Raw genomic sequence first — 20,872 nt, 5'->3', positions numbered from 1 at the left:
CGAGAGGCATTCAGTCCTCAGCTGCTGTCCACAATTTCAATAGCTTCCTGCCCCTTATGTGAACAAGAATGTTAAAAGATAAAGGTAAAGGTACCCCTGAGAGTTAAATCCACTCACGAACTACTCTGGGGTTGCGGCGCTCATCTCGCTCTACAGGCCAAGGGAGCTGGCGTCTGTCCACAGACAGTTTTCCGGGTCATGTGGCCAGTATGACTAAGCAACTTCTGGTGAAGCCAGAGCAGCGCACGGAAACGCTGTTTACCTTCCTGTCAGAGCGGTACCTATTTATCTACTTGCACTTTGGTGTGCTTTTGAACTGCTAGGTTGGCAGGAGCTGGGACCGAGCAACGGGAGCTCACCCCGTTGCGGGGCCTCGAACCGCTGACCTTCCGATCGGAAAGTCCAAGCGGCACAGTGGTTTAAACCACAGTGTCACCCGCATCCCTGAACAAGAATGTTACTGAGTGTCAAACCTTGCCTTTTTGATGGGCAACGTATCTGTGGCAACCTTGCAGCCAGGTTATGTTCTTTCTTCAAGGACCCTGGAAAGCTGTTTAGTGTATTTCACCTCCCATGTATTACATGTGCTGCAAGTTTTATTTTTAACTCGAGTTAAATTTTATACCTGCCCACTGGCTACCACCACCTACAGCTCTGCAACACCCATGGGAACACTTCTCTCCCACTCTTCCTCAACAGGAATATAAAGTGATCAGTCTGAAAGGTGGTGGGATGAGTGCACAGCTTCAGCTTGGTGTTCCTGCAGCTTACTGCTTCATGATTAAACCCCAGTTGACTGTAGCAGAGTACAAGAGAAATATGAAGGCCCATTTCTAAGGGGCAAAAATGAAGTGCCCCAGGGCTTTCCTGAAAATAGGCCAAGTTAAGAGTCCCTATCCAATGGGAGTACTACCAGTTGAAATGAACAAGAAAAAGGAGTCATAACCCTGACCTGCACAGGTTTAGACTCTTTCTCCCTACACCCAGCATGATGGTCTTACAGCCTAAGGACCCCATAGATAGCTGGATATTAGTAATGATGGCTAAATGGAGTCTCCCTTGTCAGAGGAGTTATGACAATGAATACCAGTTCTGGACGCTGTGGGGGAAGGGACAGCATGGGATGGAAACTGCCTTCATGCTTCACTTGTGGGTTTTCTAACAGCACCATGTTGGCTACTCCTGCAGATTTCAAAGGACTCTCCAGTATAATGACGAATAAGGGTCTTGTGAAAACATGAACAGTCTGGATTACTACCTAAGAACTCAGTCAACCAGGGTAACACCAGGATGTCAGGCACTGCAACAGGGGGAGTGGGTCAATTTTGGGTAAAAAAAGGTAAACGGTAAAGGACCCCCAGACGGTTAAGTCTAGCCGAAGGTGACTATGGGGTTGCAGCGCTCATCTCATTTTCAGGCCGAGGGAGTCTCTGTTTGTTCACAGACAGCTTTATGGGTCAAGTGGCCAGCATGACTAAACCGCTTCCGGAGCAACAGAACACTGTGATGGAAAGCAGAGCGCACAGAAACACCGTTTACATTCCCACCGCAGTGGTACCTATTTATCTGGTGATAGGTTGGCAGGCTCCATTCTTAAGGATCAAACCTATCCTTTCTTAAGGAAATCAGCCCTGAGTGCTCACTAGAAGGACAAATCCTGAAGCTGGGACTCCAATACTTTGGCCACCTCATGAGAAGAGAAGACTCCCTAGAAAAGACCCTGATGTTGGGAAAGATGGAGGGCACAAGGAGAAGGGGACAACCGAGGACGAGATGGTTGGACAGTGTTCTCGAAGCTACCAGCATGAGTTTGACCAAACTGTGGGAGGCAGTGGAAGACAGAAGTGCCTGGCGTGCTCTGGTCCATGGGGTCACGAAGAGTCAGACACACAGAAGAAGGGGAAGAGAGGTACTTATGACCAGGAATGCACCACCATCCAAGTACCTTCAGTATCATTCTTTTCCTACAAAAGCTCTGCATTACTTACATTGGTTTCTTGTACATACTGGAAGGCATAAATGATTCCTAGTTTGCAGAGTGCAAGGAAGACTGGAACTTGAGCATCTGGACTGGCATCAGCTGCCATGTCATAGAAGCGTTTTGCGAGGTGAATATCCTACAAAATGCATACAATTAAAATATATTCGTGAACGACAAAAGCAATTAACTTGAACTTGTTGGTGCCGACTTCTAAATAACAGCAGGAAGCTGATATCCCCCCCACCCCAATATATTGCATAATAAATATGCAAGGCACTTTCATTAATGGTGACCTTGTCTCAATTTAGTCAGATTGAAAACTCCTTCCCTCCCTACCTGCCACCCAGTGCATTATGTACAAATGCCTACAGTAGATGGCAAGAGATTCTTACAACTGACCAGACTGGAAATTTTGCTGCAACAAATTTCACAACGACCATGTCTCCCAAGGTGGCTCACCTGCTTGATACCAAGTCCTTTCTCATGCATATAGCCCAGGTTGAACATAGCTTGGGCACTGTGCTGCTGCTCCGTTGCCAGGCGGTAGTGAATAAATGCTGTTTCGTAATCAACTTCAGTTCCAAAGCCATAGAAATGGTAATCACCAAGTTTCAGTCGAGCAACAGTGTAACCTATCAGCAAAAGAACAACCACGATGAAGAGAAGAGTGAGCTATATAGCACATTTCTTTCAGTTTGCCAGGGATTGGTCTGTGTCCCAGACCAATAACCAACTGTAGAGGGAATTTCATTTCACCACAAGATTTTCTGGCACTATGGACAGAATTTGATTCTGCGGTATTTAGTTGAACATGTGTGCCCCGTTATGCAAATGCACCCTGAGAAGACGGTAGCCTTCAGAAATTTCATTTCAGAAATGACTAAGTTTGGGATCTAGGTGATTACAGCAGCTACTGCGCAATGAGCCAAGTGCAATGACATGGCAAAAGCAGATCCAGTATCAGTTCAGCTCTGTAATATGCAAGATTTCTTAGATCTGAATGTATTTTGCAATAGTCAGAGAAATGTGGCTGCAGGGAAGAGAGGATTCAGGTGGCACAAAGCAAGACTTTAACCTATTCACGATCTGCTTCCAGCTACTGAACAGACACAGCAGCAATACCAGTCTAATCAGGAAACTGCCACAAGGACTCCTCATGTGTGCTATGGCCGAGGAACCAGAGAATTTGAGCTATGACTCACCTTGGGAGGCTGCTCTATTCCAGTGCAGTAAGGCTCTGGGATAAGTCTCATTCTCTTCTATTATGCTGGCCTCTTCTGAGGAATTAGAATAAATGTTGGGAGAATTAAACACACAAGTCATATTTAATTTCCAAAGGTGAGTAGGGGTGGGCACAGCCTCCTAGTTCTGTTGCACAAAGTTAACCAAATGATTTCTGTCATTCACATCACACAGTCACCACCCCTTGCCTGCATCTAGTCTGCCAGACCCTGATGGTCACAGTGGTTGGTGGCAAGAACCTACCAAAATCAGGAGCTTACACTAGGCCCCCGCACACCAGCAAGCATAGATGGTCGGTTTGTGTTTTACACTTTCCTTCATGGGACTGTTTTTCTGCCCCTGCATTCCCTGTGCAAGATGACATCCTGCATCTAACAGCCTGGGGAACAACATATTTAAAAATAAAACAAATGTTTCCGCTCATGAAATATTCTCTTCGGAAGCAATCCCGTAAGAGCAAGGCTTGAAAACCCTCAAATATCCAAAGGTAGCAAGAACACCTCCCCTCCCTGGTTGGAGAGGAGGCTTCCCAGTGTTTCCTTACTGACCTGGAAAATGCTGAAAAACAGCAGGCCCTAGTTCTATTCTAAAAATAATATATTATATATTATAATCCTGTTTCTTCCCCTCCTCCCAAAACTGCAATTCTGGTTCAGTGGGAGAAGAATTCTCTCCATAGCTGATATTTTGGCCTGTGGTTTACTTTAAATTTAGAGCCGCAAAAACACTGGGATAGAATGCCATGGTGACGGAACACACACGGTGCCTATACTAGTTTTCAATAGGAAGCTTGCTTAAGAGTGGCATGATAATGGATCAATTTAAACAGTTACGTACTTCAGCGATTACCTAAAAAGCCCAACAATCCTACTACATTGCCCAAGATTAACACAGATCGTCTTTTCAATTGCACCCGTTCATTAAGTTTCAACAAGCAAGAGCATGTGAAATCTGTGCATTGTGACTGCTTCACATGCAAAATACTGACTTCCTGGACATCTCTGAAGAAGCGCAAGCCCAATGGTTGGTGCCCAATGAAACTAGTAGGGGGGAAGGCAGAGAGGGGCCAACAGTAGGTGGAACCAGAGCCAAAGGCAGGCAGAGTAAACTTATTCTAGGTTTGTCCCCATCCTCACTGAGATTAAGGAGAAGGACGCTCCCTGGATGGCATGTAAAGAAGAAGGCAAGCAGGTGGGAAGTTGGCTGAGCTTAGTGGGGCAGTGTCCCATTTGCACTAATGGACCAACCTTCACTGAGTGCAAGGTCTCAGTTTGGACAGGCATTTGGGGGGAATGAAGGGACATTTTTACTATAGCATTCTATGATTTTATCCATAATGGAACATATATAAATTATTCTGTTTAAGTTATAACTCATGATTTGTCAAGAAGCTGGCTGTTTCAGGTTGGTTATTTCTAACCCCAGAAGCGTATCATTACATATGAAGTCACCTTCGGTGCTAAAAATCACGGCATAGCTAATCAGCACCAAGCCAGTAATGTATACAAGATGTAGTCCAATCCCTTACTTTGATCAAGAATGAAGGCAGCATTGCTTTGTGCAACCTCATAGCCTTGTTCCGCCAACAGCAGATATTGAACAACAGCAGAATTCGTATCGCCATCTTTATAGCTGTTGTAGGCAGTCATAAGCTTCTCAGACCAACGGCCTCGCTCACACACGTTCTTAAACAGCTGCAGAGAACACACACAATACAGCTGTAACTTTTTAAGCTAACCACTTAGAATACATTGAGGAGACACAAACAGGTATTCCTACAGACCCTTCATTTGTGAGATTCAGAATGCATCAAGGCATAAAAGGATCAGGGTGCACAGCCATTCAGCAGGGAAATGAGTGACAAACACTACATAAAAATTCATTCAGGAATTCACCTGTTGCACAAATCATCTGCCAAGTTTACTTTAAAGCAGGGATCGGGAACATGCAGCTTTCCACATGTTGTTGGATGACAAATTCCATCTTCCCTGACCATTGGGCATGTTGGCTGGGACTGACGGAAATTGGTGTCCAACAGCATCTGGAAGGTAACAAATTCCCCATCCCAGCTTTAAAGACTTCAGATTTATATAACCATATTTTGTTGCTCTCAAGTTATTGACTTAGAAGTGTTCATCTTAATTTATATTCAATTCTAGTGGAAAGTGTTTAACTTAGAAAGTGTTCAAGTTTTTAAAGTGGACTGAAATTTAAGGACAACCTTGTACAACTCAGATGAAGAATAGACTTTATTCTTCAAAGACCAGCAATCTGCTAAAAATAATTTTTATAAATCCTTATAAAAGCATAACTGAAATAAAACTTAGACACCACTTAATTGTGAAAAAACCCTCAAAGAGGGGAAAAACCCCCATAAAATTATTGGTAAAACAGTTACTGTACATTCAAATAATTTAAATCAGCAATAAACTAAAAACAGGTTAAAACACACATCAACATTGTATGGATATGGGTAGACTATATAAATAAAATTATTTTTAGCATGCACCGAAAAGAGTACAGATCTAACAAAGAGGGAGGAATTCAACATCCCTCTATGTGGATTGCTCCATCAGCACAAGCATTGCAACCTGCCAAATGCAACGTCTCCCTCTTTCCATCCTCCGGATGCTGTTCTGGGAGTTCTCAGAGACAATTTCAGAGGGCATGTGGGGAGAGAAGCCCCGCCGTGCAAGTGGAAGTCCTCATGTGGGCTTCTGCTGATGGAACTCATTAGCTGAATCCCACCCAGAGCAGTCAGAACACTTAAAGCAAATTCAACCCCATGAGCAAAGACGGCTGCTTGATTGTACCTCCAACGACTTTGCTAAGGCCTTGCCTGTAAGTCTGCAAAGGAAGGGAGTTAATGCTTACCTCCACAGCAGTATGACAGGAGCGCATGACACCAGTGCCAGTGGCATGCATTTGTGCCAAGTTATAGAAGGCCAGAATATGCCCTCCTTGAGAAGCCAAGTTAAAATACTTATAGGCTTGCTTATAGTCTCTTTGGACTCCAATTCCATCTGCAAAGAGAGAAGTGACAATACAGGATTAGGGGCAGCTAGAAGGATTGAAATTGATGCCACTTGGCTTACCAGTGTTCTCCCCATAAATCCAAAAGTACAAAAGCTAAATGATTGTAAAGTGTAAAAAGTAACTTTTAAATATACAAAACTAGTAAATATTAACTGTTTATTGGGAAAACACATTCAGTTCTGAAAGAGCGTTAAGTATTAGGTCTTCTGGGTATTAAAAGTAGTGAGTTTCTTACAAGGATTGTACTGATTATAGTATACTGCTGCAAATGTTTGTCTGGCCATCTGTCATGGATGCTTTAGTTCAAGATCCCTTCCTACTCTACTAGTCTATGATTCTTTGTAGAAGTTTTATCTTGCCTTTCACTTCATTAACCAAGGTGGATAACCCAACACACAGCCCAATCTAAAAAAACACTTCACGCCAGAGTTCTATCAAGTTCAACAAGGCCTACTTATTGATAAGCAGATCTGCAATCTTTAAAATAAGCAACATGCACTGCCTCCAATCCTTATTCAAAGTGTGATAGGAGTCCCAATCTGCAAAAAAACCCTTGAATAAACCCATAACAAGAACCTGAGCCCTAGTGAATTAGTGGCCACAGAAACCTACCGGAAGCACACAAGCAAAACATGAGTGCGATAAGACTATCCCTGCTCATGATCCCCAGCAACTGGTATTCCAATGATTACTGTCTCTGGCACTGAAGACCATAGACAGCCATCATTTTATGCATTTATGCATTGCATGCATTTATAAAAGTATTTCTTTACTGCCACAACACAAAATGTCAAGGCCTTGTACAGAACTAAAACAAGGGTTGCCATATTTCACAAAGTGAAAATCCAGACAATCAGCAGCTCCACAAAAAATGTTGAGCTTTTTTTGGGGGGAGGTCATCCAAAAATTAGTTGAGCTTCTTTTTTCTGCCCCCACCCCCGTGATCTTCTTAAAGGTAAAGGGACCCCTGACCATTAGGTCCAGTCGCGGACAACTCTGGGGTTGTGGCGCTCATCTCACTTTATTGGCCAAGGGAGCCGGCGTACAGCTTCCGAGTCATGTGGTCAGCATGACTAAGCCACTTTACCTACCTGCTGGAGTGGTACCTATTTATTTACTTGCACTTTGACATGCTTTTGAACTGCTAGGTTGGCAGGAGCTGGGACCGAGCAATGGGAGCTCACCCCGTCGCGGGGATTCGAACCGCCAACCTTTTGATCGGCAAGCCCTAGCCTCTGTGGTTTATCCCACAGCGCCACCTGTGCCCCATTCGCGATCTTCTTAAATTTTTAATTTGTCCAAATGCTTATTAAAGCCATCTAAGGTGGTGACCACTACATTGCATGGTAACAAATTCCAGAGTTTTACGTGCTGTGTGCAGTAGTATTTTTCTATGTCTCTACACACAGACACACCCCAGTCCTGGTCAGTAACATAATATTTACTTTCCTATTGTTCACAGAAAAGAGAAAGTACTCAGGTCTGTTCTTTGAAATGGCTTCAGCAAGAAGGATATCTGTTCAAATGACCAAATACAGCGGGGGAAATAAATTTGATGCCACCGGGGTGGGGTGGGGGCGGTACTTATGTACATTATATGTCTACTGGTTTTGGCCTATGCCAAAATTGAAAATGAAAAATTACAAAGCAAGTATTTTTACTCTTAAAAACCCAACCAATTACTATTATTTTTTGAGTGCAACTGCCACCTCTTGGTCACCAACTAGTACTGCAGACTCCAAGCTGTAGATACTGAACATAGTCGTAAAGTCACTCACTGTAATACATGGAGCCCAGCTGAAGCTGACCATCAACCCATCCCTGTTCTGCTGCCTTCTGGAAATACTTCAAGGCTAGCTCATAATTCTGCAAGAAGACAAAGACAACTGATAATCAGGATTGTTGGAGTTCTACTTCACTTTGAAAGTTTTACCAGACACTTTTACAGCTATTACTGGATATTATTATTATTATTATTACTACAGTTAATTTATTAATTGCCTTCTAAGCCTGCATCTCAAGGCAATTTCCGCACAATATAATTAAAACAGTTAAAAACGCAACAACAAATACATTTAAAACAAAACTAAGACCCTAACAAGTGTAAACTTGTGATAAATTCCTATTTGTCCAGCTTGGAAAGTCGGTCAGAACAAAAATGTCTTCAGCTGTTTCTGGAAAGTGTGGATAATGGGCAACTGATATATCACGGCAGACAGATATTGATACTAGAAGGGGAAAGCTATATTGAACTTGAGCCCTGGCAATCTCAAGTTACTCTACGTGGGCTTCCTGTCTGGTCTCAGATCTAGCAGAAGCTCCCTTTCCTTGTGATTAAATGGGATTCCTTGTGATTTATGGGACAGCCCTCTCTCTCCTTCTTGTTCCCAACACATCCTCAAATATGACCTTCCGTTATCCAGCACTGTCACACAGAACAGCCAACCCCACTCCCCCACCCGGCTCTCTTAAGCAACTCTGTATTTTCTCCCTTGCTGCACTTTATTGTTTTGATTCTCAGAACTTCCTCATATTCTCAAAACCTACATTTTCTATGAAGCCTTTGGCAAAATCCCATATTCCTAATGCCCAAGTGTAATTAATCACAACTACATATAACTGAAATATATGTTCTTTCCCTGTTTACCTCTGCCTTTCTTTCCTGCTTGGCAGGGGGTTGGACTCGATGGCCCTTGTGGTCTCTTCCAAATCTATGATTCTATGATTCTTCACCCCCGGGTCAAATTATGGGCTTCAAGCCCTGCCCTCTTGCACCCTAAAGCACCATGCAGAGTGATGGCACTACATAAATTCAAACAGCTTTAATTTTTCAAGGCAAGGGAGTCACTTATTGTACACATAAACGGCTCTTTCCTAGAAGATTAGTACTGCCACATTAAAGTGCCATGCAGACTTACCACTGGAACACCTCTTCCGTACAGATAAGCCATCCCTAGGCCACTCTGCCCTACTGGATTGCCCTAAAAATGAAAGGGAATAAATTGGAATGCAATTACAAGTTTGAATCTAGATCTTCACCACGTATTTCTAACATTCCGAAGAATAAAAGAACACATGTTTTAAGGCCTTCAACAAAGGATCACAATGCCAAGTTTAGGCCTATCGTATGTGCTCTGTAAAATTCTTGATTCCACTGAAAGCTAGGACAAATTTGATGTCAGACACTTGATAGCTTCAGGCAGTGATGAAGGTATAATTCTTGGGCTGAAGGCATGTGAAAAGGAATGAACTGTTATCTCAAAGTGCTGATTTTGACCTTCAAAGTTCCAACTAGTTTGAGAACTTATTATCTGAAGGACTGCCTACACCTGTACAAACTTATGCAGGCATTAAGATCTATCTCAGAGGACTTGTTCATGTACCTGCAGTTAAGCTGGGGCACAAGAAACAGAACCTTTTCTGTGATGACAGACAGAATTGTGCAACTGCCTCCTTACAGAGCTGCCGATTTTTAAATGGGCCTCAAAAACTCTTCCTTTTTTCAGACACTGGTCCTGTTGGTGTTCTATTTGTTTTAAACTGCTCTCTGTCTTAGGTTATTGATTATATGACTGCTACTATCAATTTTGTATTTTATTTCTTTTTCTGTAAACTGCCTCTGACAACATCCAAGAATGATTTTATAAATAATTCTGAAGACAGTTTGGGGGCCTATGTACCATCAGCACAAGGTGTCTTGCGCCTTATTGACTGGGACCTCAAACTATGAAGATTAAAATGCTCATTTGGTAGAAAGATACCATATCAGCAGCTTTCTTGAAGTACTGAAGAGCTGTCTCGTTGCTTTGAGGTACAATATCACTTCCTTCTGAATACATCTGGAAGAAACAAATGTAACTGAAAATTATTTAGAAAAAGAGACATGAGCTGAGAGATTCTTTCATGCATAATGAAACCTTAGTACACTTTACTATAACTTCCACTCTAACTAAAGCAGAAACATTGCTGCCCAACTAACTAAAGTCCTAAAACACTTAAAGGAAAAACTTTTTGGGGTGGGGGATGTAACATAAGAGCAGCCCTGCTAAATTAGACCAAAGGCCCATCTTAAGCACCCAAGTGCACCTTTAGATTTATTTTTTTTTAAGCAGTTAGCCAGTTGATTTCAGTGACAACCCAGAATAACTTCTCAAATGTACTGTGTGTCTTACCTTTCCCAAAAATGCCATAGCATGGGAGTTACCAGCAGTAGCTGCTTGATTGAAGTATTCAAAAGCTCGCTAGAGAATGGAATAAGAGAAAACATCCATAACTATTGCTACATAATTCCAGAACTTAGTTAAATGTGCTCTTTGTTGTGTTGTTTGACCTGGCAATCTTGAAAACTTGGCAATAACAACCAGCTTCACTGCTTACTCAGCCAAGTGAGCAAGTTTGTATTAGTTAACTAAATTCATAAACTGTTTACCATAACATAGTGTCCTGTATCAATTTACAAGTATAAAACATGATGATACAGTAAAGAATACTTAAACCTAACTGGCGTAAAAGTACCCAATTATTGGTGCTGCCCAAGTGCTTAGGAAAATGAAAACAGTTTTTCCTGGTGCCATAATGATGGAAGAGTTGGCGCCAGGCAGGCCTCCCTTGGGAAAGCATTACAAAAGTAGGGAAAGTTACTACAAAAATGTCCTATTCTCTCATTGTCACTTTCCAGACTGTCTTTGAGGGTGGTGCTCAGAGAAGGACCTCCAATGATGATCTCAGGGTCAGGGCAGAATATGGGGAAAGGTGATTCACAGCCTCAAAACCACAACTTTTAATTGAGTCTGGAAACAAATTGGCAGTCAATGAAGTTGGGCCAGAAACCAGTGTTACATGTTCAAGCCTTCTTGTCCCAGTTAGCAACCAACCTGCAGCATTCTGCACTAGCTGTAGGTCCCAAATTATATTTCAAGGCAGTGCCACATTTAACGCAATACAGCAGTTTAAACTGGATGTTTCCAGAACAGAAACAACCCAAGCCAGGCTTTGGTTCAGATACACAATGTAAACTAGATTCTCATTTCAGACAGGTGTATGATCTTATATATGAAATAGCTTAAGAATACAAGAGCTGAGATACACCTCGTGCATTAACTGGAATCTTGCTCCTTGCATGTTCACTTTCCTAACTTCAAGATTACTATTAAATACTGAAATTCTTAAGTGCGTATTATCAAACAGTCATAACACAGCAACAGAACAGATAGCTGCTGCGTTATACATATAGTATTCCAGTTTCAGCCCAGTTACTTTTTATATGCACCCAGTTACTTTTTATATGAACTGCCCTGAGACCTCCAGGTATAGGGCGGTATATTAATTAATAATACTATTACAATGCATTTAATGTGCAACTAAAATTGATTGACTGTTAACTGATTACTAATGGTGCAGCAATAAAACTGCCAGCACATTTGCAAAGCTAAGCAGGGACCAGGATAGTTTCAAATAGGATGGGGGACGGCACTGCAGGACATTGGACTAGATCACCCTTCCAACTAAGACTCCATGAACCATTCACTGCATTACCAAAACAGCAAATGAACCATACCTGATGATTTTGTTCTACGCCTCTTCCGCCATGCAGATGCAACTGCCCAAGTCCAACCTAGAACATTAATTGAAAACTTGTCATGTATATTGTAGAATGAGCAAAACATACTGCAATAAGGGAAAGGAAATACTTTGAGGAGGTGATTGCCCTGCTTCATTAAACACAATAACCTGAAGCCAGCAAGCAGTGATAAATTACTGATACATTAAAACAGGGGTGGGCAACCCTTCTGTTAAGGGACATGTTTGCTCAGGGGTCATCTGTCAGGGACCAAGTCTCAGCAGTGGATGGGGCCCTGAGTCAAAAGGAGGCAGACCGTCTCATTTTCTCCCTCTCTCCCTCCCCAGCAAGCTCATCAGAATTCTGAACTGATCACTTGCAGAGGGCCTTTGAAATTAGGCTGAGGGCCATGTGTCGTCCTAGGGCTGCAGACTGAATGTTTTAGAGCAGAGATGGGCAAACACGCACATAAGATGAAGCAGTTTTGCCTAGACATGACATTTGTGTTTGAACACACCTATCTTCTTCTTTTTAAAAAATAAATTTCCTTTGAGTTCTACCCATACAATCCAAATTTCCTTTTCAATTCAAGCCACTGTTTCCTAGCCTGTTTAATACTTACCTAAATGCAATCATCAGATCTGAGAGCCAAACTAAAGAAAACCTTCCAGTACAACACGGCCTCAGATCACACACAGGCAACTGGCTTGCACTGCTTTACCAGTATGCTATGACTTGAAAACTTATGTGTTTTAGAAAAAAAGGATTCTAATGCTGGTTGTTAAGTTGGATGTCTGTAGGTTATGAGTGTAGTATTATGTCTGGTTGTTTTTCAGATACAAAGTTGTTCAGTTAATGCTGTGTCATGATGTATCTGCCAAAAATTTGGTCAATCGTGAATTTCACAGTGAACTTTGGACAACAAGAGCCTCTTGGATGGGCAGTTCCTGCTTAAGAAACATAAGAAAAGGCCACTGAATGTGCGGAGGACAGAAAATGTGTCCAATTCTGAGGTGTGCTGCACAAAGCACAGGTGTGCCGCTGAATGGACGCATTCATGACTTTACAGGACAACACACACATTTTAATTAAATTTGACTGTCACTCACATTTTGAAAAAGTGAAGGACACCACAATCGTCTGTGTTCCTCTACCTTTAGAGGTCATGCATTCCTCCCTAAAGCTCTCATGTGCTTACAATGCCACAGCCAAACTGGGGAACCTATGATCCTCCCAGTGTTGCTGGACTACAGCTCCCATCATTCGTGACCACTGCCCACACTGGCCTGGGCTGATTGGCATTGGAGTCCATCAATATGTGGAGGAGGATCACAGACTCCTATCCCCAGTTTAGTCTCACCTACCCCAACATGTCAACCTTTTATTGTTATTGCTTTTAAAAAGAAATATCATGTACCAAATCCTGTAAGTGGTTCAAAAAAATGTGAAATAAAACTTTAACATTGTTGCTGAAAATGAGTATTTAAAGATATTAAAAAAACAACGATTAAAATCAACAGCAGCTGAAAAGAAATAAAACACATGTATTTTTCGTATGTCTGGACAGGCATTTTAAGCAGGCGCCACAAAGAATATAGTGAAGGCATCTGCCAGATGTCAATAGGCAGGGAGTTCCAAAGTGCTGCCAAACTAATAAAAGAACCATTTCTTATAATGTGGAACAAATATTGTACGGAACCTGTAATGGTGCTAGTTCTGCAGATCAAAGAGGTTGAGTGGACACATATGGGGCAAGACAATCCCCCCAAGAATACTGGTCCCAAGCCATTAAGGCCTCTATATAGCAATAGTAACTCCATGAACTTGGCCCAGTATCCAACAGGCAATCACTGCAGTCCTTTGAGCAGAGGCGTTGTATGACAGGGTCTCATTCATGTCAGCAACTGTGCTAACTACAGCTTCCAGATTAAGAACAAGGGAAGCTCCACATAGAGTGCTTTGCAGTAATATTACTATGAAGCCAGTGACGTTGATGTATGACCTATAGCTTTCTTGCTCTTTACTTGTATGTTGCTGTTATACCATTCTCCAAGAAGAACCATTTCCCATTCTATCTAGCCATACCTGTGCTTGAACGTCTCCTTTTTCAGCTAGGAATTGGTAATATTGTATTAAATCTTCCTCTAGCATCCCACTTGCCATTCCTGGATTTTCTACTTCATCTGGAAGACGAATTCTCTGCACCACTGTGCCTCCTGTTAGAGAGATGTCACTAGCCACTAGTGAGAGAACAAGAACCTTGGTTAGCAGTTACTCAAATACAATTGCTCAAAAGAAACAGAGAGGAACCATTCCAGTCAGATTCAGGACTGTTCTGCACTGCACATAGTAGCACACTTGCCTTGATTCAGTGCAGAATCAAATGGCTGGCTGCAGCTTCCTCTCAGTGTGCCCTAATAAGTGTACCTCAGCAGCACACATTTGCACATTTTTATGCACAAACTTAGCACCCCTTGCACATACACCTAAAAAACCCAAATGTGTGAACTTCCCCTCAAAAATATGCAAAAGCCCTATAAAAGAGGACGAGGAGTTACCGAGCGTGGGTTGCAAGAGATTAAACAGAAAACTGTAACAGAACCATACCTTGTGTGTTAGAAGTAGGCAATAAATCTGAAATGAAACCTAAATCAATATGATATTGTTGACAGTAGAGACTGAATCTCTTAAAACTAGATTGAGCTACAAAAAGTATTCTGTGCTTTTGCCACGGTGCAGATTCTATGTTCAACCTAAAAATCAGAGCCGGCACACCCATGAGGCAGGGTTAAGCAGCCACCTCAGGCAGTGGAAACTTAAGATCCCGCCTGGTCCATCACTTCTGCTGGCAGTGGTGGGGCAGGCAAAGCAGAGAGGAGCAGCACATTTCTGTTTCACCTCAGGTGGAGAAATGGGATGGTCTGGCCCTGCTAAAAATGAATAATGGCTGTTGTACAAACTTCACTTTATGTTAAGAGGCTAATCTTATTTCTGTTCAAGGCACACTGAAGAACAGAAAAAGATATCCATACTTTCACATACTGACATCTACCTTGACAAGCACATAGTTCAGTGTGGACATTTTAATTAATGGGAAATATATAGATAGATGTTTAAACAAACATACACATACCATGATTGGCTACTAGACGGTAATGTGTGAGAGCAGATTCACAACTTTGAAGGACTCCTATCCCAGCCCAGTACCGGTAGCCCTAGAAAGAAGCCACTCTTGTTATTCCAACTTACTATTAAGACAACAACAAAAAATCCATCACAATTTGGGAATAGTACACAAATTTTAAAAAACGGATCTTGCTGTTTTATAACTGAATTTATTTCAAGCAGATGGTGACAGAGAGAAAAGGTGAAAGCCAATCATATTCAATGTCCTAGGTTCAGATTTTGTTTTCATGAAAAACTATGAACACAGTTACAACTCTGGCATTTTTGAATATGCAAGGCTTTCTTAAAAACATCCACACAGTGGTTCCCTGCATAATAGCTTGCAGCTTTGGCTTATGAGAACCCACCGAAAACCAAATTTTATTGTGTCTTTCTCATCCTGCATATGTGACCAAAATCTACCACATGCAGGAATGTCTCATTAAAAAAAAAAAATGAGGAAAGTTAACATGTTTGTGTAGACAACTGGGAACAAAAGGCTGCCTGTGCTGCGAGCAGTCTCATGCATGGGGTAGGGGAACTGGTGGTTTGGACCAGACCACCAACGTATCCGTAGCAGAGATTCAAGCAAGGCCACAGAAGTGCCGTCTTCTAGAATCACCGCTAGAAGGGGGAGGTGGCACAGCATTGTGAGCATTGGAGGAGACACACAGCCATGTACTCCACAGGCTTGGAGTGCCTTGAAGCACCAGTTCGCCAAGTCCCTTCTTTGCCATTGCACAGCTGTTTCCATAATAGCTAAACCAGAGTGTGAACTTTCATCATCCTCTCACAGTGATCTCTTCCCTCACCTCTGCCCCCTGGTGGTCCAGCTGATCAGGAAAAACAGCTGAGCAGTACCAAAGAGAGCTTGAATGTGAGTGTGCTTTTGTGTGGCGTCCCTGCCCACTTTTGTTTTAGCCTCTGCCACTGCTGGCATGTACTCCCCTGGGATGACTCCTCAACTGTGGTCTAAGGAGAGATGTTGACGATTCACAGCTGCACATTCTTAGTGTTAAGTTAGGAGCAACTGCACTATTTATACAGCAGGATTTGAAGCAATTATTTTATACCAAGGGACTGATTTAAAAGCCTTTAGAAACAAGAGATCACCAAGGTGGAAGGGACCCTGAGGATCATCTAGTCTAACCCTCTGCAATGCAGGAATATGCAGCTCTCCAGTATGGGGACTGAACCTGCAACCCTGGTGTTATCAGCACCATGCTGCAACCAACTGAGTTATCCAGCTGGTCTCAAGTATTAAACATGGAAATGTTGCACTTAAAAACAGACTAAGCCATAAAAATAAAACGAATGCTTCAGAACGGAACACCTTGTACTTTTAGATATTGTAATATGCTTTCCTTTTGGTGTTATGCTACATTGCATGTTTTATTCAATTACTTGTGTGTTAGATGACAAATGGACTTACCAGAATCATATGCGCTATCAAATTTCCTCCAAGGGCACCAAAAGTGTAATAAACTAGTGCCTACAGAAAAAAAGCAGAGGCTGGTTAATAACACTATTTTTACTGGCATATTCATCAGAAAAAAACTTGGGGAAACATCAGTAGAATTGCCATACCTTTGCTTGGCTGGAATCAACACCAAGGCCAGAGGCATAGAGAAATCCAAGAGCCTGAAATGGAAGAACACAGTTCACAAGTGGCAATTTCATGACTGGTTTAACTACCATTACAACCTGCTTTACAAGGTTACTGTGCTTATATATTTACTGTTAATACAAAGTATGCAGATAGCAGGATTATATCCATGCAATATACCTGACCTTTCAGGCGCAGTGCAAGGGTTGCTTATCTGGCTTGAGTAAGTCTCAAGGTCTTTTTTATTATTATTTAATCTTTAAGGTGTTACAAGAAACTTACACAACTACTCTTTTGGAAAGTATGGATTTTTGCAACAGTACATAGCCTCTGAAGTAAAAGGATTTGAAATATTGTCCACATAACATGTTTATGTTAGTGTCAACAAACTAGGCATTTCACAACAGTAACCAGGCAGAACATTTGCAGCCCAGGAAAGGAACACCTGAATCTTAAATTTGAAAGCAACATAGTACGGTACACAAGCTAAAAGTTTATTATGGAGATTACTACCCTTAGAGTTCGTTTGTCTGTGAGCCAATCTAAAAATAGGCTTGCAGCGAGAATAGGAGGAAAACCTCACAACAATGCAACCTTTATGTTCCTTGATGGGCTAACCCCCCTGCCCCGCCAACCCCAACAGGATTTTATTTTGGCTCCAACTCACACACAGCTACACACAGGATTTTATTTTGGCTCCAACTCAGTGAAGATTAGGTGGATACCAAAAGGTGTGATATGCTTGCTGAGAGATTAAAATGGAATGGAAAGTCGGGTTTTACTAATCTCAGTAATAAATTTGCCGTTAAGGAAAAAGTATAATTTAGACAAGTAATTCTGCATCACTTTAACAACCTCATTTTTACTTTCTGAAGAGGAAAAAAACCTAGCTGAAGTCTATGAAGCTCTTTAAAAATGGTATGAACATGACGCAGATGTAGTTCTTACTGAAACCACCTGTCCTGCTTGGCTGACCCTGAGAACTGCTGCCATACCTCTCAGAGCAACTGAGCACGATCTATGTGGATAGTTGAGCATGTGCTTTGATACGAGCAAACTATTTTAGGTAACACCAAACGAGCAGGCAAACCTTACATCAGCCATAGGTGCCCTGGAGGTATATGAGGCCTTATAACACAGAAACAGTGACAGCAAAACAGGTTGATCATTGCTTTTGGCAGACTGCATGCAAGGAGGGCTGCCAACGAGCAGAGGAAATGCACACTCCTTAGAACAAACTACACAACGCAAGTCATATGCAATTTTACAAACATTCAAACACTGCTTAACAAAGGAGGACACTTTAAGGTATACCTACTGTTTGGCCCTTAGGAGACCCTTCTTCAGTCAGTTTCTCAAAGAGTTCTTTAGCTGACCGAACGTTTTGCTTCAAGTAGTCCCCAAACAACATGGCGTAAGACACTTTTTCCATTGCTTTTGTATGATTCATGTCAGCTGCTCTCATAAGATACTGATAGGCTCTTAAAGAAAAAGAATAGGTGTGAACATAAGTAAGTAAGTAAGTAAGTATCATCTGCAAAGTGATGACACCCAACTCCAAATCCACAGACACCCAGCACCAGCGATTTCATGTTGATAGTAAGCAGCATGGGGACAAGACAAAATTTTGTAGAATCCTGCAAGGGCACAAAGTTGAGCAGGAACAATCTGCTATGCAAGGTAGGGGTAGGCATAAAATGGTGCTCCTCTCCCAACACAGTGAGATACCCCCAGAGCAGAACTTTCCGAACTTTTCATGTTGGTGACACACTTTTTAGATATGCATCATTTCGCAACACAGTAATTCAGTTTTATTGGAAAACTGGAGGTTAAACTAACCCCTTTCCAGCCCCAGGAGAAGTGTGGGGAGCGTTCAGGTGACACAACTACACACTGCAGCTGACATGCTAATATGTTGTGACACATAGTTTGGAAAGCTCTGCCCTAGAGAATACCATAGTGGAAGGTACTGAGAGCCATGGAGAGGTCCAGCAGAACCAACAGAAAAACACAACATTGCCCAGTTCATAGCATGGACCACCCACCACTGTAACAAAGTAAGTTTCAGTCACAAAACCAGGCCAAAACCTACACAGGAAAGGATCCAAGGAGCCAGTATCATACAACAAATGTTCTTTGCTTGTTTCCTAGATAGCCAGAACCCAAGTAGTTTTAGGGTATGGAGGCAGTTCCTCCGTTCTAGCATGGAAGACCTACATATGGAAGCTCCCACTTGAGACTGTAAACAACTATCTCTAAGGCATGTCTGGTGAGAATGTAGAAAGAAGCCTTCTCAGCAGCTGTGCCCAGGTTACGGATCCTTCTTGGGCTTTTCTGCCACCTATCCAAGATCACAGTTACTCATATACTTGGATGAGACAAGTTAAACTCATCACAACAGTTATTTAAAATTTCACTTGCTCCCCGTAAGTGCAACAGTTCTATGAAGTTGGATTTGAAACCACTGCATTCCTCTTTATGTATTATTTGCAATTGAAAACAAAATTTTAGCAGTATAAAATAAAGTTGGCCAGTCACATTTATAAATTTTAAAACTGGCCTAATTCTCTTTCTCTCTCACACACATGTAACTCACTCTTTCTTCTGGGCCTTTTTACTGCTTTCATTAAGGATTTTCATTCCAGTCTGGTAAACATCCTCTGCCTCTTGCATTTGTCTTCTCCTATTAGATTCTTCTTCAGCTTTTTTTTTTTAAAGAAAAGTATAAAAAAGAATAATTAATACTTTAGCCACCACGAAACTGCTCACACTGTTCTCAGGGCAGCTATCTCGGCTGATACAGAATGCCACAACCTACATATTTCACACTGGGTTCCTGTGCTTTTAACAAACCACTGTGCTTCATATTTCTTTGTCTTGCAGAAGGCAAAAGGGGAAAGGCTCAGAAGAAAACAAAGTTAACCATGAACTGAAAATAGTCAAAAGTATACCTAGCACAGAGTTTGGTGGTCATGTTAAAAAGAGTGACAAACATCTTCTTGAACTCTGGAAAGTAAAATCGTATCCTCCGCTTGAAAAAAAGAAATTATGCTTACTTCCACTTTTTTCATGTAACTGTTAAGTGAAGATATATTTACTGCTTCATGGTGACCAGAGCAACTTTTATTCTCCCAGTAAGGTTAATTTACAGTTCCTTAACACCAAACTGCATGCTGCTGTCAGTTCCAAGTTTAGTCCCCACAGCTTTTTGTTAAGTAAAAAGCACCCTTTTCCAGCTACTTTCCCACCACTGTGGAGGAAACAGTGGGAAAGCAGCTAGATCAAGGGAAATTCACAAAGCAAAAAGGCAACAGTGACCTCATCTTGTTTTGTTTTCAACACTGGGTACTTGGAGGTTCCCCAAATAATCTGGCTAATCTCCTGTTAGAGCCATCTAAGCCACTGGCCACCACCAGACCTTGGAGGAGCCAAATCCACTTATTATTTTGTCTGTCCCAAATAACTTCAGCAGATGACCCCCAAGTCCTATTGTTATAAGAACAGGTATTCAATTTCTGTCTCAGCACCATTCATTGACTTAATCTCACGCAGCTCAATAATGGAATCTCTTAGCATAGCTGCCATACTTACTTTCACAGAAGCCCCACTTTTGATCAGCTTTGTAGTCGTAGGTTGTTGCACACCAGAGTCTACCGTCTTCCCTTCCATCTGCAGTACATTCTGAGTATTCCTTCTCCAGAAAAAGAAAGGGGAAGTAGCATGGCTCACCATCTGCAGTTCCTCCAATGGCTGTCAAAACTAAAAACAGCAACAGCAACAACAACCCAACATATCTTGCATTATTAACATATCTTGAAGGAAGGAGCTCAACTGCTGCTAAGAGTTTGTTTTTACCTAGCGTTTAGTTAAAATAGAACATGTGGCATCTTTTGGTATTTTCCTTTCAAAATGTAGAAACTGTCTATAAGATTGCAACCTAAATCAAAGTATCAATTTTCAGTATGGCAATCTTATCCCAACTTCCCTGGGAATAAACCCCACTGAATTCAATAGGAGTACACAGTTAGGATTAGTTAGAAGCTCTGGAAATTACAATAATTCAGGAAATCACACACACGAGACTGGTAGTTCACTAATTAGTAATTATCGCCTGGCAGCAAAAGGACCACATGTGTGCAAAGTTGTTTACACCATGTCTTATTGCTGTTGCATAGCAATTCAGACACATTAGGCAGCTCTGAACACTCTCACATACAGTGTACATATTTCCTGTTATTAATTATCAAGCTGAAAAGCAATTTGATATTCAGAAGAATTCAAT

At 41.8% G+C, this 20,872-nt stretch overlaps 1 protein-coding gene across 1 annotated transcript in view; it reads right to left on the bottom strand.

Moving 5' to 3' along the window:
* Positions 1-20,872, bottom strand: part of SEL1L (SEL1L adaptor subunit of SYVN1 ubiquitin ligase) — a 36,074-nt gene that overhangs the window by 4,814 nt on the left and 10,388 nt on the right. Inside the window, exons 4-20 of the mRNA XM_081856836.1 lie at positions 20,182-20,349; positions 19,187-19,292; positions 17,909-18,071; positions 16,572-16,625; positions 16,417-16,476; positions 14,953-15,034; positions 13,905-14,059; positions 11,817-11,873; positions 10,432-10,500; positions 10,021-10,098; positions 9,178-9,240; positions 8,038-8,125; positions 6,098-6,246; positions 4,752-4,917; positions 3,184-3,258; positions 2,441-2,613; positions 1,989-2,117 (exon numbers count right to left, since the gene is read on the bottom strand). Coding sequence (XP_081712962.1) covers positions 1,989-2,117; positions 2,441-2,613; positions 3,184-3,258; positions 4,752-4,917; positions 6,098-6,246; positions 8,038-8,125; positions 9,178-9,240; positions 10,021-10,098; positions 10,432-10,500; positions 11,817-11,873; positions 13,905-14,059; positions 14,953-15,034; positions 16,417-16,476; positions 16,572-16,625; positions 17,909-18,071; positions 19,187-19,292; positions 20,182-20,349 — 1,835 coding nt within the window. The remainder of the gene's footprint in view (positions 1-1,988; positions 2,118-2,440; positions 2,614-3,183; positions 3,259-4,751; positions 4,918-6,097; positions 6,247-8,037; positions 8,126-9,177; positions 9,241-10,020; positions 10,099-10,431; positions 10,501-11,816; positions 11,874-13,904; positions 14,060-14,952; positions 15,035-16,416; positions 16,477-16,571; positions 16,626-17,908; positions 18,072-19,186; positions 19,293-20,181; positions 20,350-20,872) is intronic.

The sequence above is a fragment of the Podarcis erhardii genome, assembly GCF_964252035.2.
Source record: "Podarcis erhardii genome assembly, chromosome: 1".
NCBI lineage: Eukaryota > Metazoa > Chordata > Lepidosauria > Squamata > Lacertidae > Podarcis > Podarcis erhardii.
The sequence above is the reverse complement of the archived record's forward strand: the minus strand, read 5'-3'. Positions and strand labels throughout refer to the sequence as shown.